Genomic DNA, 17,756 nt, shown 5'->3' with positions numbered 1-17,756 from the left:
ATCCCTTCTCGCCAGCCCTTGGGGAGACGCAGCCCTGACAAGGGCAAATGGCCTCGTGTCAACCGGAGCTCAGTGAACACGCCGCGGGATCGGGGATAAATCCTCCATTTCCCGGTGCTGACACCGCTCATCTCGCCCCCACGCCGAAGGCAGCCTCAGTTATAGGGCTGCTTCTTGTAATATTATAAACTTCAAAGCAAGTCTCTTACATCCAACAGAATTAACTTCAGTTACTCAGGCGCCTGTTAACAAGCTGCTAAAGGCATAATCCTCACACAGGACCAGGCAGCTGCAGTCCTTTGCTGGATTTTCCTTAAGCATCCTCAGGAAGAGTAAGGGGTTTTATCACCCAGATACAAATCTGCTGTCTTCATTTCCTAGGTTTTACTAAGAAGAAAAGATTATACAAACCCTTGAAATACCGCAGTATAAAATATGGCACTCAAGGCACCGCAAAGTATCTTTTAAATTTGAGTTAATTTTCTGGTGTTGCTGCTAAAGAGCTACTTTCTGTAATGCTCTGAGTGAAATTCAGACCACTTCCATTCTGGAGCCTGTTCTTCTTGTGGTACAAGCAAAGAGCAAGTACCAGTTTCTGGTTTTTAAATCTGAAACTCGTTAAGTCTTGGAGCATCTCAGGACCTAGATGTTCTCTGAAGAAAAGCCAGCCCTAAGTGAAGCGAGGGGTGTTTGAGAGGGTGAGCCCGTGTCCCACGTCCCGTGGGCAGGGACAGAGCTCGAGCGAGGAGGGGGTGACCCTGGCTCGGGGGCATCGAGAGCCGCAGGGGACGGACCCCGGGGCGGAGGAGGACGGGAGCGCAGAGCCCACAGTGGGACTCGCAGCGGGGGGTCCCCAGGCCACCCCCAGGCAGGGAGCCCGTCACAGCAACACAGCCCTCGGGCACCTCCAGCCTCCTGTCGGAGAGGGAACTCAGGTCTCCCATCACTAATTTCTTCCATCGAAACCAAATACCTCACCTTTCGGCTGAAAACCTCTGATCAGGTACAAAACACACAGTAAAAATGCTGGCTGTAAAACCAGACGTTTCACCTGGGTTTCAGTGCAATTGCTGAAGATTTAAGTTCCAGCATGCAGTAAATTTTGCTCCAGAAGCTCTCAAAGCTGTTATTTGCTTGCTGACGGGGAACCGGGGCCGGGTCTCCCGAGGCGTGTTTGTGCCCGGGAGCGGAGCAGCTCTGGGCTCAGCCGCCTCCGGCCGCCGCGCAGGACACGCAGCGCCCTCCGCAACAGAGCCCAGCATCCTGCCTTCCCCCCGCACACCGCTTATCCTTGCTATTATCACCCCCTTCTTTTTTAAGGAAGATGATGCTGGTTAAAGCAATTTACTATATGATAGTAGAAATTGGGCTAGAAAGAATTTGAAGGCTTTTCTCCCATCCCAAAAAACGCGTTTCATAGCACACCAGAAATTTTCATCGTGTCTGTCTTGATCATAAACAGGGGTCCTATTTTTCAAAGGCAGCGAGAAAAGGCTGATTAAATCCCATTCGCCATTCCTGGGACCTGAGGCCGTGACTCCTGACTTTCGAGGGGCCCTGGCACAGGCTGCCACCTTCTCGGGTTACTTTCAGCTGAAATGTTAAGCGGAAATTTAAAATGAAAGGTCAACAATCCCTGGGTACACCTGAGACGTGAGGCTTTTCCCCTCCTCCACAAAAAAATTAAACCGATGATGAACAGCCTGACAACTGAGTCGTTACCCGATGCAAGACTAATTGTGTAAGCCTCGTACTTCTGACTAGGAAAGGATAATTGGTGTTTGGGGAATGCAGAGTATTTTTGTAGTCCTCGAATAACAGCAAATGCTACCCCTTGGCTGACGGAACGGTCAGGCAGAAAATCCTGTTTGTGTTGTGGTGAGAACCTACAACTGCAGCAGCTTCTCCTTCTCTGCCTTTGGAAGGAAGACAAGGTGCTCGGTAGGATACAAATCAACAGTGTGGCTTTTGATGGAAAAAAGGCTAATATCCCCTTTTTAGTTGCAGATGCTTCTACACAGAAATTTAATCGGTTTCCACGGATTGTTTCCAATCTTGGTGAAAGCTGCTGTGCCCCGGGTGGACGGACGCTGCCGGACACGGCACCGGGCAGCGCAGCCACGCTCTCCACCCGGCAGCGGGTGTCCCGCAGCATTAGGGATGTCTAAATATTTCTGTCCCCTTTAATTGCAAGGGCTTGGCTAATACCTGATCAGCAACAGGCCTACTTTGAGCTGTCAATGTTGGCTGATCTTCCCTGCTATCTTTTTATAACACAAATAATTTTAGAATTTAGGTCTCGCGTAGCCTATTGCTCACCCGGTGCATAAGGACTTGTTAATTCATCCCCCACCCAGGGCTGAATCGAGCACAAAAACAGAATGACATTATTGCTCACTGCTGCCTTTCACAAAAGAAATGGGACGCAGTTCAGCTTTGGCTTATTTGAGGTCTGTTTGGTTCTCTGACCACTGCATCCCTGTGCTAACGTGCACGTGCAGCTGCAGGGTCCCTTGTTAGACGCAATGAAGCTCATTAGAGAACCATGTTCCCAGTCTGTATGTGCACGTCCACTGTACCTTTCACATTCTGTAATTCATAACTCAATAAAAATACTGTGAGATTCTGTTGTTAAGGGATAGATTGCATCTGCAATTACCCTGTGTGCAACATAAAAGTCCCACTAAAATTTTAATTACTGTGAGAAGGCACTTTCAGATTCCTTTAGCAAAACTTGCATGCTTAGCCCTTTAATTAGAAGATATCTCACTAAATATTGATAGCATTAAGCCACAGTCACACTCCCGTAGATCTGAAATGGTTTGGATGCTTTCTGCTGGGAACCTCATCAACAGCTCTCACACTGGTCCCAGAACGTGGGAAAGAGCTGAATGAATAATTCACTGTGAATCAGTCCCTTATAAATTTAGTCTCCTTTTATTGCCTGACAAATGGCTGTGAGCTGGTCCAATTTCCCCAGGTTTGTTTGTTTATTTCAATGCAATCGAGGAACCCGATTGCAATTTTTTAGAGCTGCAACCTGACCGCGAGCCTTTGGGATCCGGCACTCTGTTTCCATCAGTCTCAGCAGACGGGGGCTGGAAGACCCCTCCGGAGGTGGCCCCGCTCCCCAGTCACCTCCGGGGGCTCTCGGGGGTCTCAGGCACCACGGGTGTCCCCTGACACAAGGGGACCCGGCCCCAGGGAACGGAGTCACTTACTAAAGTTGGGTGAAGGTGCCTGGAAGTGACCCAAGTGCTGCTTCAGATGGAGCAGCCCCAAAGCCCCTGCAGATCCACCTCCTCTGTTACCCCAACCACCCCAACCCACCCGCACCAAACCAGCCACTGGCTCCTAAACTGAACACACGCCAGATATTTCCTATCAGCATATTTTCTTTTCCTATGAAATAACATTTGAATAACTAAAAACGCAATTACTGTTGCTGATGCACATAATATTTCTTGTATAGCTTATTGAAAATTATTTCCAGTTACTTAGCATTCCAGCTAATCTAAATGTTACCTCTGGGTACCTGATCGTCTGTGGCTGTAACAGAAAAAATGTTGTAGCTCAGAGTCAATGATTCACAAAGCAGCTGAGTAAACAGGGACTTGAATTATACCCACGTTTTCTGACCGGAGCTTTTTGGCTGGGCAGCCTCCATCTATGGGATGAAGCATGTAATAGAGGCGAACTTTGCTGGCATGTTTCCGACTCTGGAAAAAAAAAAAAAAAAAAAAAAGAAAATGCAAGAAATGAAATTACAAAAAGCAAGCAGCTCTATTGCCGTGCGCACAACACCAATCTGCAATAAGATTTCACATCCCCTTGACATATGTATCTGACGTGGGGGGAGAAAAGGGGGGGAAGACCCAGGTGAGGAACATCTGCATTTCGCAGAGGTTTCACAGAGCTCCCCCCAAGCTGACATAAACTGTAGAATGATGATGACACCTGCCATGAGCAGGAGGAATGGCCCACCCTCACGCTCTGTGCCGAGTCCTGCAGCCCCTGGAAGATGCAGCGGGAATAAAGGCGGGGAGAGAAGGGCACCATTTGTTATCAGACCATTTCCATAGCGGGAGAGACTGAACAGATCAGGGTTATTTATCTTCAGGCAGAGACAGGCTGGCATCGCGAGGGATCGGATGCACACACACAAACAGAAATCCACAGCTCCTACACTTAGAGAAGAATAGAATATATAAGGGGTATAAAAGCTCACTCTCTAGGAAATAAGCCAACTGATACCTGCCAAAGGTTTGAAAGAAATTTCTCCCACGGGTAAATCATCAGATAATTGTGCATTATGAAATCTAATGCTTTCCTCAGACGCAGCTGGTGCTGGCCCTGCAGAGAGGGATAAGGACCACGTGGATGCTGAGCCTCAGCCCCTTCTCCTCTCTCACATTTCCAAGGGGAGATGAACAATCAAACCCCCAAGATGGGCAGGAAAACGGGAGGGTTTGTGCTGGGGGTCAAGCAGCGCCAGAGGGGGAAAGCCCAGGCTCGACCTGACATTTGCTGCAGCAGAAACCAGCCCCAGGAGCCCAGGCAGCGCTGCTGGGATGTTCTGCTTTCCCCAGTCCTGCCAGAATCTCCCACCACCCGGGCAGAGGACGGAAAGACACAGACCGGTCCCATTAGCCATGGTCACTGGTCCCCAAGCCCGCTCTGCTGCCGAGGGCTGGCCACCCGGGACTTCTCGTGCCTTCTCCCAAGAAAGGCACCCGGTGCAATTTTCTTGGGCAATTTTCCAACATTATTTCTAGCACAGGAAAGCTTTCAGGGGACCTGCATTTTTGCAGAGGGAGCAGAGAGAGCTGAGCGATGCCTGGAGGAGACTCCTCCCATGAGGGACACCAAGGGCAGGTCCAACACGGCCCTCGGGCACGGCCAGCGGGTACCAGGGGGTGAGGAGAAGGAGAGATGATGGAGAGATGTCCTGGGCACGCCAGCACCAGCAGACAAGGTGATCCTCGTGACTTGCAAAATGTAAAGGAGGATTTAAAAGCTTCTACAGCAGCAGCACAGACATAAACCCTCAAAACACCGACTTAGAGCCAGCTCTTGCCTTCCAGCAGATGGGAGAGGGGGAAAAGACTGCAGCTACTAAATACCTGCGTCCCCAGCCCTGACATGCTCAGCAGCTATTATTATGCAAATGTTTTCTCTGAATCTCCATTTCTGATTGCCTCACAGAACAACAGCACTGTAATATTATAATTTCAGATCACAGATTTGCAATTTTAAAATATTAAATTATCATTAGTATGCTCCGGAACATTCTTTTTCCTGTGGTGTGAACTTGGAGCTAAATTTGCAGAGAGCTGTATTTGTATGCACAAATGCGACTATGCAATAATTTTTTTTTTTAATGGAGCAAATCAGTCAAGATAAATAATGTCAAACATCTTTCCCTAACTTCTCTTCCTGCATGCATTTAGAAAATGTGACCTGCTGGAGTCAGGGCTAAGCGCAGGGAGCCCCAAAAGCCTCAGCTCTCGGTGATTAGAGGTCCAGGCAGTGACGGCGCGATTAAGAAACGAGAAAGTAAATGTTTGAAATGCAGCGGACAGACGGGTAAAGTCAGTCTCGGAGTTTGGCTCCCACTTTCTGCCTGAAGCGATGCTGGGACGGTGACACTGGGACACCACCAGAGCTGGTCCCTTCACCCAGGGCAGGGACAGGACGAGCCACTGCGTCCCTCGTGCCACATGCCTTGGATGGAGGAGGGTCAGATGTGCCGGGGCTGGAGCTTTTCAGCCGGATTCCTGCACTGAACCCGCAGCAGCCCCGAGCCGTCCTGCCCACAGCCACGAGGCTCTGCCCTCGGGTGAGAGAATCCAGCACAGCCACAGCCTGCTGAATTTAGGGGTTAAAAGGCTTGTGGGGTTTTTTTGTTGTTTTTTTGTAAGATGAAAAGGCAAGATTTTAACAGTAGTCATTTCCAGTGTTCCTTTCCGTGGCACTCAGCTGTGCCATAAATGATGTCCAAATGTCTGCATTAAAAGGCAGTGAAGCTTCAACCTCCTGTAAAACACCTCTCACCTTTATTTATGCATTTGTTTGGATTTATGAAAGCTAAGGTAAAGAAATAACTTATGTTTGGCATAATTTAAAACTACACGGCTCCTTAGGCAGCCTTATTATGCCACGGTTATAAAAGTGGATCTTAAAATCATCCCTGGCCTTTGCAAGTACGTAGTGAGCATCTCATTCCCTCTCGGGGAGCAGAGGTAGCACAGCCTATTTGTCACCCATTTTATCTCTGGTATTTCCTACATTTACATGTGTATTTATCATCCTAACACCAAGGCAAGAGCGAAGTGATTATTCTTAGCGTGCTGCTCACAACAGCCCTGCGGGTTGTCTTTTCCCCTCCATAAAGCAACTGGAAATCTGCAGCTCCAGGGGGGCGAGTGCCAGGGAGGGGGTGGCACAGCCCTGGGGGCACCACCACCACCACGCTGGAGGGACCCACCGCGCTCCAGAGCCCCAGCTGGGCTCCACCACCCCAATCCGAGCCCCGGCGTGTTTGAAGGAGCTCTGGAGGTCACAGCACCAGGAGGACGTCGAGGAACAGCACGGCACGAGCATCGCTGCCTCCCCCCCGGCCACCCAGCCCAGGCAGAGCAGGTCCCAGCAGGGGCTGCCATGCCCAGATGAGCAACCACCACCCAAGTTATCACAGACACATGGGGAAACAGGAGGAACCACATGCAGGAGTCAGGAAACGGGGATAACATGGGATGAGGGCGCATCCAGCTCCCATTTTGATCCATCTCACCGCATGTAGCAGCCTTGGAAAAGACAAAACCCTGGCACACCTGCAGATCCAGGGTCTGGAACAGGAACTCTCCTGTGGAGGTACCTGCCTGCTCACCAGCAGCCACCACCATTTCATCCGAGGGTGCACTAAGAGAGTATGTCTGTGCCCGTGAATATTTCTTTTGTAGCTTTACAAAATGTTAGGCCAAAGGCATTTCACTTAAATTCTCTGTCTCTAGTGTCTGGAAACAACTCCTTTAGAAGGCAAGAAGTCTTGCTTAATAGTATATGCTTTAAAAACAACCCTTTCTATGCAGGGAGGGGAGCGGGGAGCTTAGAAAGAGCCTGTTTTCACATAGCAACTGCAGACTTCGGCATTGTAAGCTCACGGGCTATTGTAAGAGGGCTCATCAATAAAAGTAAATAAATGGATCATTTCTATCTATATCAAATCTACTTTAACACAGAGGATTGTGGCTGAGGCGGCAGAGTTCTGGCAATTCAGCCCTAAAACATAAAATGGCAAAGCAGAGCTAAACCGTGCTATGAAAAGCAATTTGATTTTGCATAAATCGAGTTTTGCAGCACACTCCTGCCCAGAGCGAGCCGCGGGGAGGGAGGGGGGACCATCGGGTCCCTGTGGGAGCAGCAGCAGTGAGGGGGGACCCGGGAGCCACCGAGGGGGCTCAGGGGCAGCAGCACCGCTCACCCCGGCTCACGGGGGGTTTGCTCACCGTCGCCATAACCAAATGCTTTTACCAACAGCAGCCAGAGCCCTGGGGAGGACGGGGATCCTTTGGGAGGCCAGAAGTCCCCAGAGGAGACTTCAGCACAGGGCATGGGGGGCTGCAGAGACACAGGGACCCCGGGGGACGCGGGGAGCCCTCCCCTCTGCAGCAGCTCCGCAGCCTGCAGCGCCCCGCGACCTGCTCCCACTTTGCACCACTGATTTAAGCTGACCTGACAGTCTAAAATATTTCACCATCTTGCGAGAGACTTCTTCCCGTACCCCCAACCACCTCGCCAGGTTAAAATCAACCGTTTCTGCTGCTTTCCTCACGCTGCGCTTGCATCTGATCTAATTTCCCTATTCCCCATGGCTCCCTTTATCATCTGCTCGTTCCCTTCTCCGCTGCAGCGCCACGTTCTGGGTCTGTCTGCCTTCCCTCTCCTGCTCCCCTCCGCTGCGCCCTGTTCTCCAGCCAAGGACCAGAGACCGCGCCGAGCACGGGAGAGACAGTGGTGGGAGATGAGGAAAGTGCCCCAGTGCCCGGGGCTTCTCCTAGTTTGTAATGAATTCTTTTCCAGAAGCCCGTTGGTTGGGGTTTAATCCTTTTAGTGTGTACTGTGTTGACTTTTTTGGATGCCAGCAGTTTCTTAATTAAATTGCCATGAAACACGCAGTCATATGATTGCATCAACTTTATTATCTGTATTGGCCCAACTTCTAATCTCATCAGAAGAGATAAAGTTGTGTTGGCCAGACCCAGTTCTCTAAACCTCACACAAAACACCAGTGACACTGTCCCGAGGCGACGCTCTCGTATCCCACCCCAGTCCTCGGCTCCGCACTCGCCTCCCTCCCAGAACCTTCCTCCACCTTCCAGGTCCCAGGAAGGACGAGCAGTGACGATGCACAGCCCGTGCCCAGCTCTTTTCAAGCACTCGCGAATTACTGGACCTGCTGACTCGAAAAACCAACGTTCTAGATTTCATAATCGCTGCCTAACAAACTTCCAAATTTCTACTGGAACGGAACCAATTTATTCCTCATACTGTGATATAACAACATCCTCTGCTTTTTTTAAAATAGAGGACAGAAGTATTTTCAGCAAATGCCTTCCCTTTTTTGCCTCTTCCGCCCACACGACCAGCACACACTATTGTCGAGATCCCCGTTGTTTGCGGCAGAGACAAACTCCCGTCTGTTATTCCAGACGCCGCTGGGTGCCAATGTCCTTTTTCTCCCTTTGTAATTTTTGCAAAGCTTCATTTATAATTTATGGTCATTTCTATCCACTTCCCCTTTTTGCTCCGTGAGTTAATTTTTTAAAAAGCGTCTACTCATGCTTGTGACTTTCTGGGCACAGGGATACGTGTCCGTAATTCCCAATTGCCCACAGCTGAATTCTCACCCCCGAGAAACGGGCTTCTTCAAAGCAACAGGTAGACACGTTACCAGTTTGGACATTGATTTGCTTGCACGTGAAGGCAAGCTCTGATGATCCCTTCAGCCAAGCAACCGCTACCTGACTGCATTTTCTCTGAACCCGTGATCATTTCTCCCTGCTCGCCAAGCCGCCTGGAGCGTGGATCCCTCCCCGGGGACACTGACAGCCTCACGTGGCCGGGAGCGTTTCACAGGCCCCAGCAGCTTCTCCTGGACCTTCATCACTGCAATTTTAAAAATGCAAACCCAAGACTTCAGAAGCCCCAAGTAAAACAAACAGCACCGACCTGCTGCACCCACAGGTGACAGGTACCTGCAGACCTCCAGCACAGCCAGGCATGAATTTTCTGTCCTGGGAATCGCCATTTCAGCTGTATGAGCTTTGACTTTTCTGCTTCCTGTATCAATTTAGACTGTAATCAAAGTACCTCTTGTCCTACACCCTGCTGCGTACCCTGTGGAGAGGAAGATAAGGCTCTCTACAGCCGGTTGCCGGAGCAGCGTGGCACGAGCAGGGCTCGCAGGCAGCCGGTGCCCGCGGAGCTGCCCCCCGGCACCCGGCATCACCCACGGGCTTCTGCTCCCCCCCAAACCCACTGAAGGTCCCTTCTCACTTCACATCCTCCCACTTCTTCTGCAGGTGGTCTTACACCTAGATTAACGCAACCATGAATTTACTTCTTCCTCAGTGTTTAAGGATTTTTTCCAGGCAGTGCACCTCCCTGCGAACGTGCCAAGGGAATGGGGACGCGGGGGATGGAGCAAGCAGGGCAGGAACCTCGGGGGTGTGCTTTGCTCAGCAAGCTGGACCCATGCTGTTTGCCCACAGCCAAGTGATGCCCAGCGGCAGCAGCTCAGGTGTCCCAGCTCAGGCCACTCCGGTGCTGGGCACCGATGCCCGAGGTGGGGAGGAACTTTGCAGCGGGCACAGGGCCACCGCCCCGGCGTCCAGTGGGGAGCAGAGGAGTTAACACAAAGGTAACGTCTCCCCCGCACACAAGTCACCCCGCACCAGCTCCGCCGTGGCAGCGACGTCGCTGCTCCCATTCTATCTTTACGTGTCTGAAACAAATCACTTCTACAGCGCGTCGGTGCCAGTCACTCCTGAGAGCCCGCTCAGCCCCGGCACGTGGGTGGCTCTGTCACAACACGCCACGGGAGCTACAGGCTCTGCTTTCAAACACCTGGAACCCAAATCCAAGCAGGGGTTGCCAGTTAAAAATATTAAAGAAAAGCAGGAATGAATACCTGGAGCAAACAGGTCCCCCCCCGTGCGCCAGGGGCAGAAAGGGGCTGCCGCGGGAAGCGGGAGCCGCAGGGACTTCTTCTGGGACCTCTGGCCCATCGCGGGAAACAGCAGCATTTCATCACTTCTACCCCACGTAGGCTTAATGTGACATCCCTGGCGCCTCTCCATCACTGCCGACCTCATGTCTCATCCCCGGTGGGTTTCACGGCTCTGAAAGGACCTTTGAGCCGCAGCCCGAAATGGGACTGAGCAGAGGTGCCTTGGGAGGGACTGTGCCAGAGGGCTCTCCCTGCTCCGCTGTTGCTGCTCTTCAGCGATAGGTGTTGACACTGGGAGTGCATTAAAAATAATGTTTAGCCATTAATGTTGACAACAGCGTAGTAACAAGGAGCCTTGTAAAGTGCCATTTAATCTACACTGCTTTCCTGAAGCACACTGCGATCCAGCCGCCAAGGCTACGCTTACAGAAAAGGGATGAGGCAGCACGAGCATCTCACCACAGGACACCGGCGCCCACCTCTCCCTCATATACCGTGTGTGGCCAGGTTTTCCTCAAACTATTCCTTCCAACCCTTCCAACCTAGACAATTCTTTAATTCTTTAAAATAGAATCAATTTCTGCTGTCAGCAGTGCATGAACCAGGCACGGAGGCAATCTGTGGGAGGTCTCTATGTGCACATACAACACACAGAACAGGCCCTACATCATCTTTGCAACCCAACCACAAAAAAGCTTTCTTTAGCCTGAATTTTTTTTTTCTCCCCAAGCCAAAGTTCTCCCACCAAACACCAGCACAATCTGCAGATAACAGTGATGTTTGAGCAGCCACTAAACACTACACAGCACACGTACACCCCGGCAGAGCCGATCCTCCACAGCTGAGGGGAAGGACATGGGAACAACAGGTAGGACATCATCACCTCCTCCTCCATCCTCTGTAACTTACAGGCTACTCTCAGTAAAACAAGCCAGAGCTTGGCAGGGAAGGAGCAGCAATGGCAGAAGGGATGAGAGAGGGCATCGCTAGCAAACGTCAGCCTTCCCTTGGATAACTCAGCATCATCAGACCCCTGACACACGAGAGCCTTCATCTCCAGCTGAAGCGTGTCCTTTCTGCTCCTCCACGCTGGAAACGCCTGCAGCACCTCGCGCGGGGAGCTGGCACCAGACACAGAATATTCCAGCTCCTTGTGTTCTAGCGCAGCATTTATTTTGTTAAATAGAGTATGTGCTCTTCCACTGCATTAATATTTCAGACACAGGACTGCCTTTCTGAGCACACGCATCTTGATCCTTAAGGCACTAATGTGCCAATAGTAAACAATGTTTATTATTCCTCCAGACAAGCCATCATTTTATGCAGTTTCCCAGGGAAGGACAGCCCAACTGGAAGCAGATTAACCCGAGCACCGCTCCAGCCCCGTGCAGACGAGGAGTATTGATGAGGCTGTCGATACCGCTCGCCCGCTTCGCTCCACAGACAGGGTGAGAAATTCCGAAGAGCTCTTGGCTCCGGAGACGAGCCAAAGGGCACAGCACTTTATTTGTTCTCCCCAGTTTCCTCCGCATTTGAATTTTAATACACTTTGCCTCTGCCCTCCCCCTGCCACTCCGGCTCCACCACAAGCCTTGAGGCATCGTTCCCTCATCCCGAGGTGAGTCCAGGCTCACACGGCACCTTCCCGGGCTTCTCTTCCTACAGACCCAGCCTATTTCTTCATTCTAAGTGAAAAAGCAAAGCACCACCTGAACACCTGAAGCAATAAAGATTACAATGGAGAAAAGTGTTATAGCAGCTTAAGGAGAAAATGTGGCGATGAATATGCAGCTCAGGGCAGAATCTGAGAGCAACTTTGCATATTTGGTAATTTTCCTGCAGGATTTTCAAGGAGAAACTTGAAAATAAATGGTAACATCTTCTTAATGGCTGTGAACACTTCTGTATAGAGATGAGGACTTGGGGCTAAGAAAGCTTAGCTTTTTAAATTTAGGGCGCAGCTCACCAAAGGGGTTGATACAACCTCTCACAAAGACAGAGCTGGAAGGAAGCGTTAAATTACGGGTGATGTAGAGAGCATCCAGCAGCGAAGAGACTTTCCACTCCAGAGGAAGGTGAGATGCAGAAACACAGAAAAGGAAAAGCTTGTCTCTGGGGCACAGACTTTCAATCGCATTGCAGCAAGTGCTGTGCATTTTATTTTCCTTCTCCTGTTCAGGAAGCTCCGTGGCACCGGCCACTTCCCGAACCACCGTTGCCCCTGACCCGCTCCGGTCCCCGTGGGGGGCACAGCGGGTACCCGACTGCCGGGGCAGCGGCACGAGGGATTCCTCTGCGATACCTGGGCAGGGTGAGTGGCATTTGAATAGCGATGCTTGGTTGATAAAAGGCACAGGAGCCCGATGCAAGACAGAGCTGCTGTAGCACGAGCGTCGTGCTCTGAATCCCAGCCCCTGCCAGGGCTCTGTGCGGAAGGTGCAGACGCCGGGGAGCTGCCTTCTGGTTCTCCCGCCCACAGATGTCATTTAAAAACAAAAAAATAAATCAATCCTTTCATTTCAAAGTTGCGCTTGAAAGACACACGCCGTCTGTGCCATCAAAGCAAAGCAGGAAGGTCGCTGGCTGGGAGATGCTCCCCGTCCCTGTGGCCAGTACACAAGGTGCCCCAGGAGGAAGGCGCTGGCAGACGTGTCCCTCGCCACCCTCCCCGACACCCGGGGACCGGAGGAGGTGGCCAAGAAAGGAATAGCCATGGCACGGCCCCAGCATCCCCCTGCTCCAGGTATGGCAGGAGCCAGCCAACACCAGTGACAGTTAAAGAGCATCTGGAGGTGGCCGGTCCCAACCCCGTGCAGAGCAAGTGTCTGGAAGGGTCTGGAGTCCGCCCCCCCCAACACCGACAGCAGCGAGCGAGGATGAGAAGAGCTGAAATAGCCTCCCCCCTACAGACAGCACCATGCGTTTGGCCACCACCAGCTTGATGCGGCCAGCGATCGCCCCGAGCACACTGCATCCCTCTGCCCTTTTCTGTGACTCCTCGTCTAATTCCTCATCCCGCTCCACCCGCGTCCCGCCGGCGGGGACCGGGAGAGCCAGCACACGATAGGCACTTCAGGGGACAAATTAAGACATTATTTTGCTTTAGGAATTAAAATATTCAAACGCACGATCTTCTGGGCATTGACAACAACCAGGAAGATCCATCTCATCTCTTTCTCACGGCTGCGCGGAAGCTCACTGGTCCCTTTGCAGCAACCTCCTGTGATATTCAGCAGCGCGGTGTGTATGCAGAGAGCTCGTTAAGGCATTTTCTCATTTAGGCACCTGCAACTTCATCAGGAGTCAGTACCCCAAGGCCAGCTGCTCAGGTCAGCTCTGCCCAAAGGGGGATCCTGGAGGGGAGAGCAGGACCCGGCAGTTTCTTGGGGATGGAAAGGAGAGCAAAGGCGCAGTGTCCATCAGACAAAGCCAGAGACGCAGTTGCACAAAGCGCATAGAATAAGGGCAGTGTTTTGCTGCGTGTCAAGTTGGAAGCAAAAATATACTGCAAACACTGTGATTCTTTTGTCATTTTTCCACTACACTTGCCCTTGGAAATAATACCGCTTAATATTGCTCGACTGACATCAAATTATTATTTTTATTCCTGGCAAAGTAGTGCAGAAGAAAAGAAGAGTTACTGGTTGATGATTTGGAGAAGGAGATGAGACAGCGATTGGAACTGACTATTCCTGTTTGGCAAGATAAAAACACCCCCCTTTCATACGCCGTTTCCCTCTATTTTCTTACAGAGAAATGTCTTATTTTGCATGCAGGAAGGATCCAAGATTCCAGTGCCTGGCACAAGGGCTGCAGATCTTACTCGGCAGCGGATGAGCTCCCTCTGCCCGGGCTCTGGCTCGGGAAGGTAGCGGCGCTGCTGACCAAAGCAAGCCAAGCCAGGGAGGAGGATGCGTTACCAGCACAGCCCAGGAGCCTGAAGGCTGCTGGTTTCCAGTCCGGTGTCCTGCTGGCACCTTCACCAGCCCCCCGGGGCCGGCAGAGCCCCAGGGCACCCAGCCCAGCCGTGCCCGCGGGCAGCCAGGCCGGCCCCAGCCCCCCGAGTGCTCCCCATCAGCCAGTCCCCCCTCCAGAAACCTAAAGAAAATCAGTTCTGACCATAGAGTGCTTTTTAAAAGAAAGACAGGGGAAAAAAAGAGGTATGGAAATTGTGACCAGCTAGTTTTTAATTAGGAAGAAACAGTGAATTTTACATTCCTGCTATTAGCTAATTGGCTTGCAGCAAGGGCTGGGGGTCTCGGGCAGGAGGGAGCTCGAGTACATCCCACACCAGTTTTGTACAAGAACAGTCAGGTTACGAATCCTGATGTTATAAAGTGAATATTCTGACCCCAGATTTGATGTGCTCAACCTGCTAGGGAGGAGAAATGCCTTAGGAGCAGGCACCTGGCAGAAAGAGCCGCCTTCTCTGCTGGCGGGGCAGATGCTCCCACCAAACTCCTCAAGAAACAGCGTCAGAGCAAGAATTGTTTGCAGAAACTGTTCTCCAATAATTTCCCATGATTAATGTACTCAGGGAAATCGCAAACGGCTTGTCCGATGTCTGACTAGAAGAAGAGGCCAAGTTCCCCTGGCGAGTGACTCACTGCAAATGCTCTGCTCAGGTCCCTCCATCCCCGTCCGTGCCCGGGGAGCAGCGGGAGCTGCAGAGCGGTTCCCGGCCACATCTGCAGTCACAGCACAGGGATGCGGGGACCTCCCCCGCCTGCCAGGATGCGGCACCAGCTGACGGCAGCCCCAGGGCTTTGGGCATCAGCCGCAGGGGGGAAAACATCCCGGGTACCGCTCTGTGCGCCCAGGGGAGCTCCTTGTCCAGCCTGTCCAGAGGAGGGACTGACACGGGGACACGGCAAAGCGCAGCATGGCCACAGGGCAGAGGCACCTTCAGCCTCTGGGGCCACCAGAGGAGCCCCCGGTCCAGTCCCCCCGCCTGGCTCGGTCTCCCCATCCCTCTGCTTTGCCTTTCCGAGCCAGCCGGCAAGGTTAGGCAATGACATTATTGTGCCAAATGTCTACAGCGTCTGCTGGGATTTCACGGGGGATGACAAATGAGCACAACACCTCACACTAGAAATACACAACAGAAAACCGTGTTGTTTTCCACGTTTCAAAAACATCTGCTATGAATTAATGATTCAGCTCATACCTACAAGTACAGGCGCAGAAGAACAGAGATTGGCTGAGCACCCCATTGCTCACCAGTCGCTGCTCCTGTTTCTGTGCCGATGCTTCTGCCTCCTGTAGACAAGGTTTGGCATCCGCATCGCCCCTTATCAGGATCTGGAAGGTGTCCCTAGAACTGCAGCCTTGGACTTCACAGGGATCTGGGCTGCACACCGAGGGCAGCCAGAGCAGCATTTACAGGAGATGCTTTAAGAAATTCACCAAAACAGACACATAAGGCTCCTTACAAGTAAATGCGCGTTACTGTTTGCATCGTTTATTAATGCAGCACAGCATCCTTGGATACTGTACTTCAATTAAGCTTCTTGTATGTCTCCCCTGGCCACGCCAAGACAAATCACCCCCCTGTATATCCATTACTAAACACTCAAAACAGAACAAAAGTTTGGGGAAACTTCATCTTCCAGGCCCCTCAGCACCGATTCTGTTTTTGTTGAAATCCTGCAGACACTGATAGTCTCAGCGTATTCAAAAGCAGGGGCAAAACACAGCTAAGTCCCTCATCCCAGGCTCTCCACAGGCATCACTTCCCCCGAGTCCCCCCGGAGAGCCCGGACCGTGTCACCCCTCCGTGCTCTGCCATCTCTGCGGGTGCCGCGGGGCAGGAGGGTCCCTGCTCCCTCACAACCAACGCCCTGCAAAGGGCGACCGACCGTGCTCTGACACCCCGTGCACAACCATCACCCTCCTCCCGCACCCTCCTCTTCATCTCAGCACCAGTGATGGAACCTCTACTCTCCCGAGGGGTTAACGCCGAGGCAGCCCCTCACCATGAGGCCGTTTTACGCAGAACTGCCCATGTCCAGTGTCCTGGGAGCCGGTGCCAGGACACAGACGGGTGGTGGGGTCCCCTCCTTGAAGGATTTCACAGCAGCGTATCCCTCAGCAATTTCCTCGCTTCTTTAACAGGAATTTATTTAATTCCGTTTTGAAGATATGCAGTGCTGTTAATTGCTGTTCCAACACGTCTCTAATGATATATCCTTTCTAATTATTTATTGCTTGCTTACCTCTTAAGTGCTTAAATACATTCACAAACACTAATCTACTCTCTGCACAATCAGTGATTCCTCCTCAGCAAAGCACAGTGCCGCGTATTTAACAGAAAAACTCGAGTTCATTTTGCTGAACTCTTAATTGACCTCCTTGCTGACTGGGTTTCTTTGAAAGCTGGCTTTCAGGCGTGTTCAAATCGCAGCCTGACTTTGCAAATTTAGACAGAAGAAAAAAAACAGATACATGCAGCAGACAACGTCACAGTGACGTCATTTACAGAGTATGACGCTGCCAGTAAAAATAGTCTTTTAAATCTTGAGTTTTGAGAGGGGAACGGTAGGTGCTGATGGAGCTACTCGCTGGAGAGGCAGCAGCTGATGCCACCCCATAAAACCCGCGGCCGGAGGAGTCACCTGAGAGCATCCGAGCATCCTACCTCGTAATGGGCCACGCGCTGGGACTCCGATATGAGCTGGGCGCTGCACACTTTGCAGTAACTTTCCGTGAATAATTCCTGGTCGATGTCGGAGGATTTCATCTGTTCACGGCAGAGAGAAGAGACAACAGGCAGAGTCAGTTACAAAGGGCTGGCAGAACATGGGGGACTCGGCGAGGGTCCCTACAGAGACACGGGCAAAGCAAGGCTTGAGTTGAGCGGTTCTTGTCACCACGAGGGCACAAAACCGACTTCATACAGGTGCAAGTGTGAAACACGGACGGACTCCACCACATCCCCACCGTCTACCACTCGGAGTCCCCGGATTCATGCACAACCAGCCAGTGCCGAGTGCTCGGTCCCAGCCCGTCCCGTCCCCAGGCACAGTGCGAGAGTGGTGGCGTTTCTCCTTGTCCCTGTCCCCATGTCCCCACAGGACACATGTCCCTGCCCCAGGGACCACCCCAAACGCCCTCGGTCACGGAGTTCTCTGCTGCCCTGCAATTACATTTGCCCTGCAAAAAAAAATTACAATTTTGCCCTGCAAAAAAATCCATGTGTGAGCTGCAGCTGTAAACGGCTCTTCTTCCCAATACCTTCCACATGGAGAAACACCACGTACATAACCAGCTACAGCATATATCACTCATGGCTCAAAACACGCTAAACCATTTGTTATAGAATATGGAAGAGCTGATAAAGAGTTTTCTATAAAACGCAAATATCATTACAACCCGGAGGAAGGTGGTTTTAAGCTAGAAGGGTGCTCTGCTGTATTTCTGCATTTAGACATGGAAGGAAATTGCTTGGGTGATTTACTGGGCTGAGCTGCTCTCAAGCAGCTGTTTAAATATTTGTGCGTTCCCCACATCGAAGGAGGACACTGGC

General features: G+C 51.6%; 1 protein-coding gene across 1 annotated transcript in view; it reads right to left on the bottom strand.

Annotated features, from left to right (window-relative positions):
* The window catches only part of ZMAT4 (zinc finger matrin-type 4), a 44,355-nt gene extending 27,385 nt beyond the window's left edge, over positions 1 to 16,970 (bottom strand). Inside the window, exons 1-2 of the mRNA XM_074164255.1 lie at positions 16,869 to 16,970; positions 3,630 to 3,719 (exon numbers count right to left, since the gene is read on the bottom strand). Coding sequence (XP_074020356.1) covers positions 3,630 to 3,719; positions 16,869 to 16,970 — 192 coding nt within the window. The remainder of the gene's footprint in view (positions 1 to 3,629; positions 3,720 to 16,868) is intronic.
* Positions 16,971 to 17,756: the final 786 nt, after the last annotated feature.

Source organism: Numenius arquata, chromosome 26 (assembly GCF_964106895.1).
Source record: "Numenius arquata chromosome 26, bNumArq3.hap1.1, whole genome shotgun sequence".
NCBI lineage: Eukaryota > Metazoa > Chordata > Aves > Charadriiformes > Scolopacidae > Numenius > Numenius arquata.
Note: the sequence above shows the minus strand (reverse complement) of the source record. Positions and strands in the feature narration are given on the sequence as shown.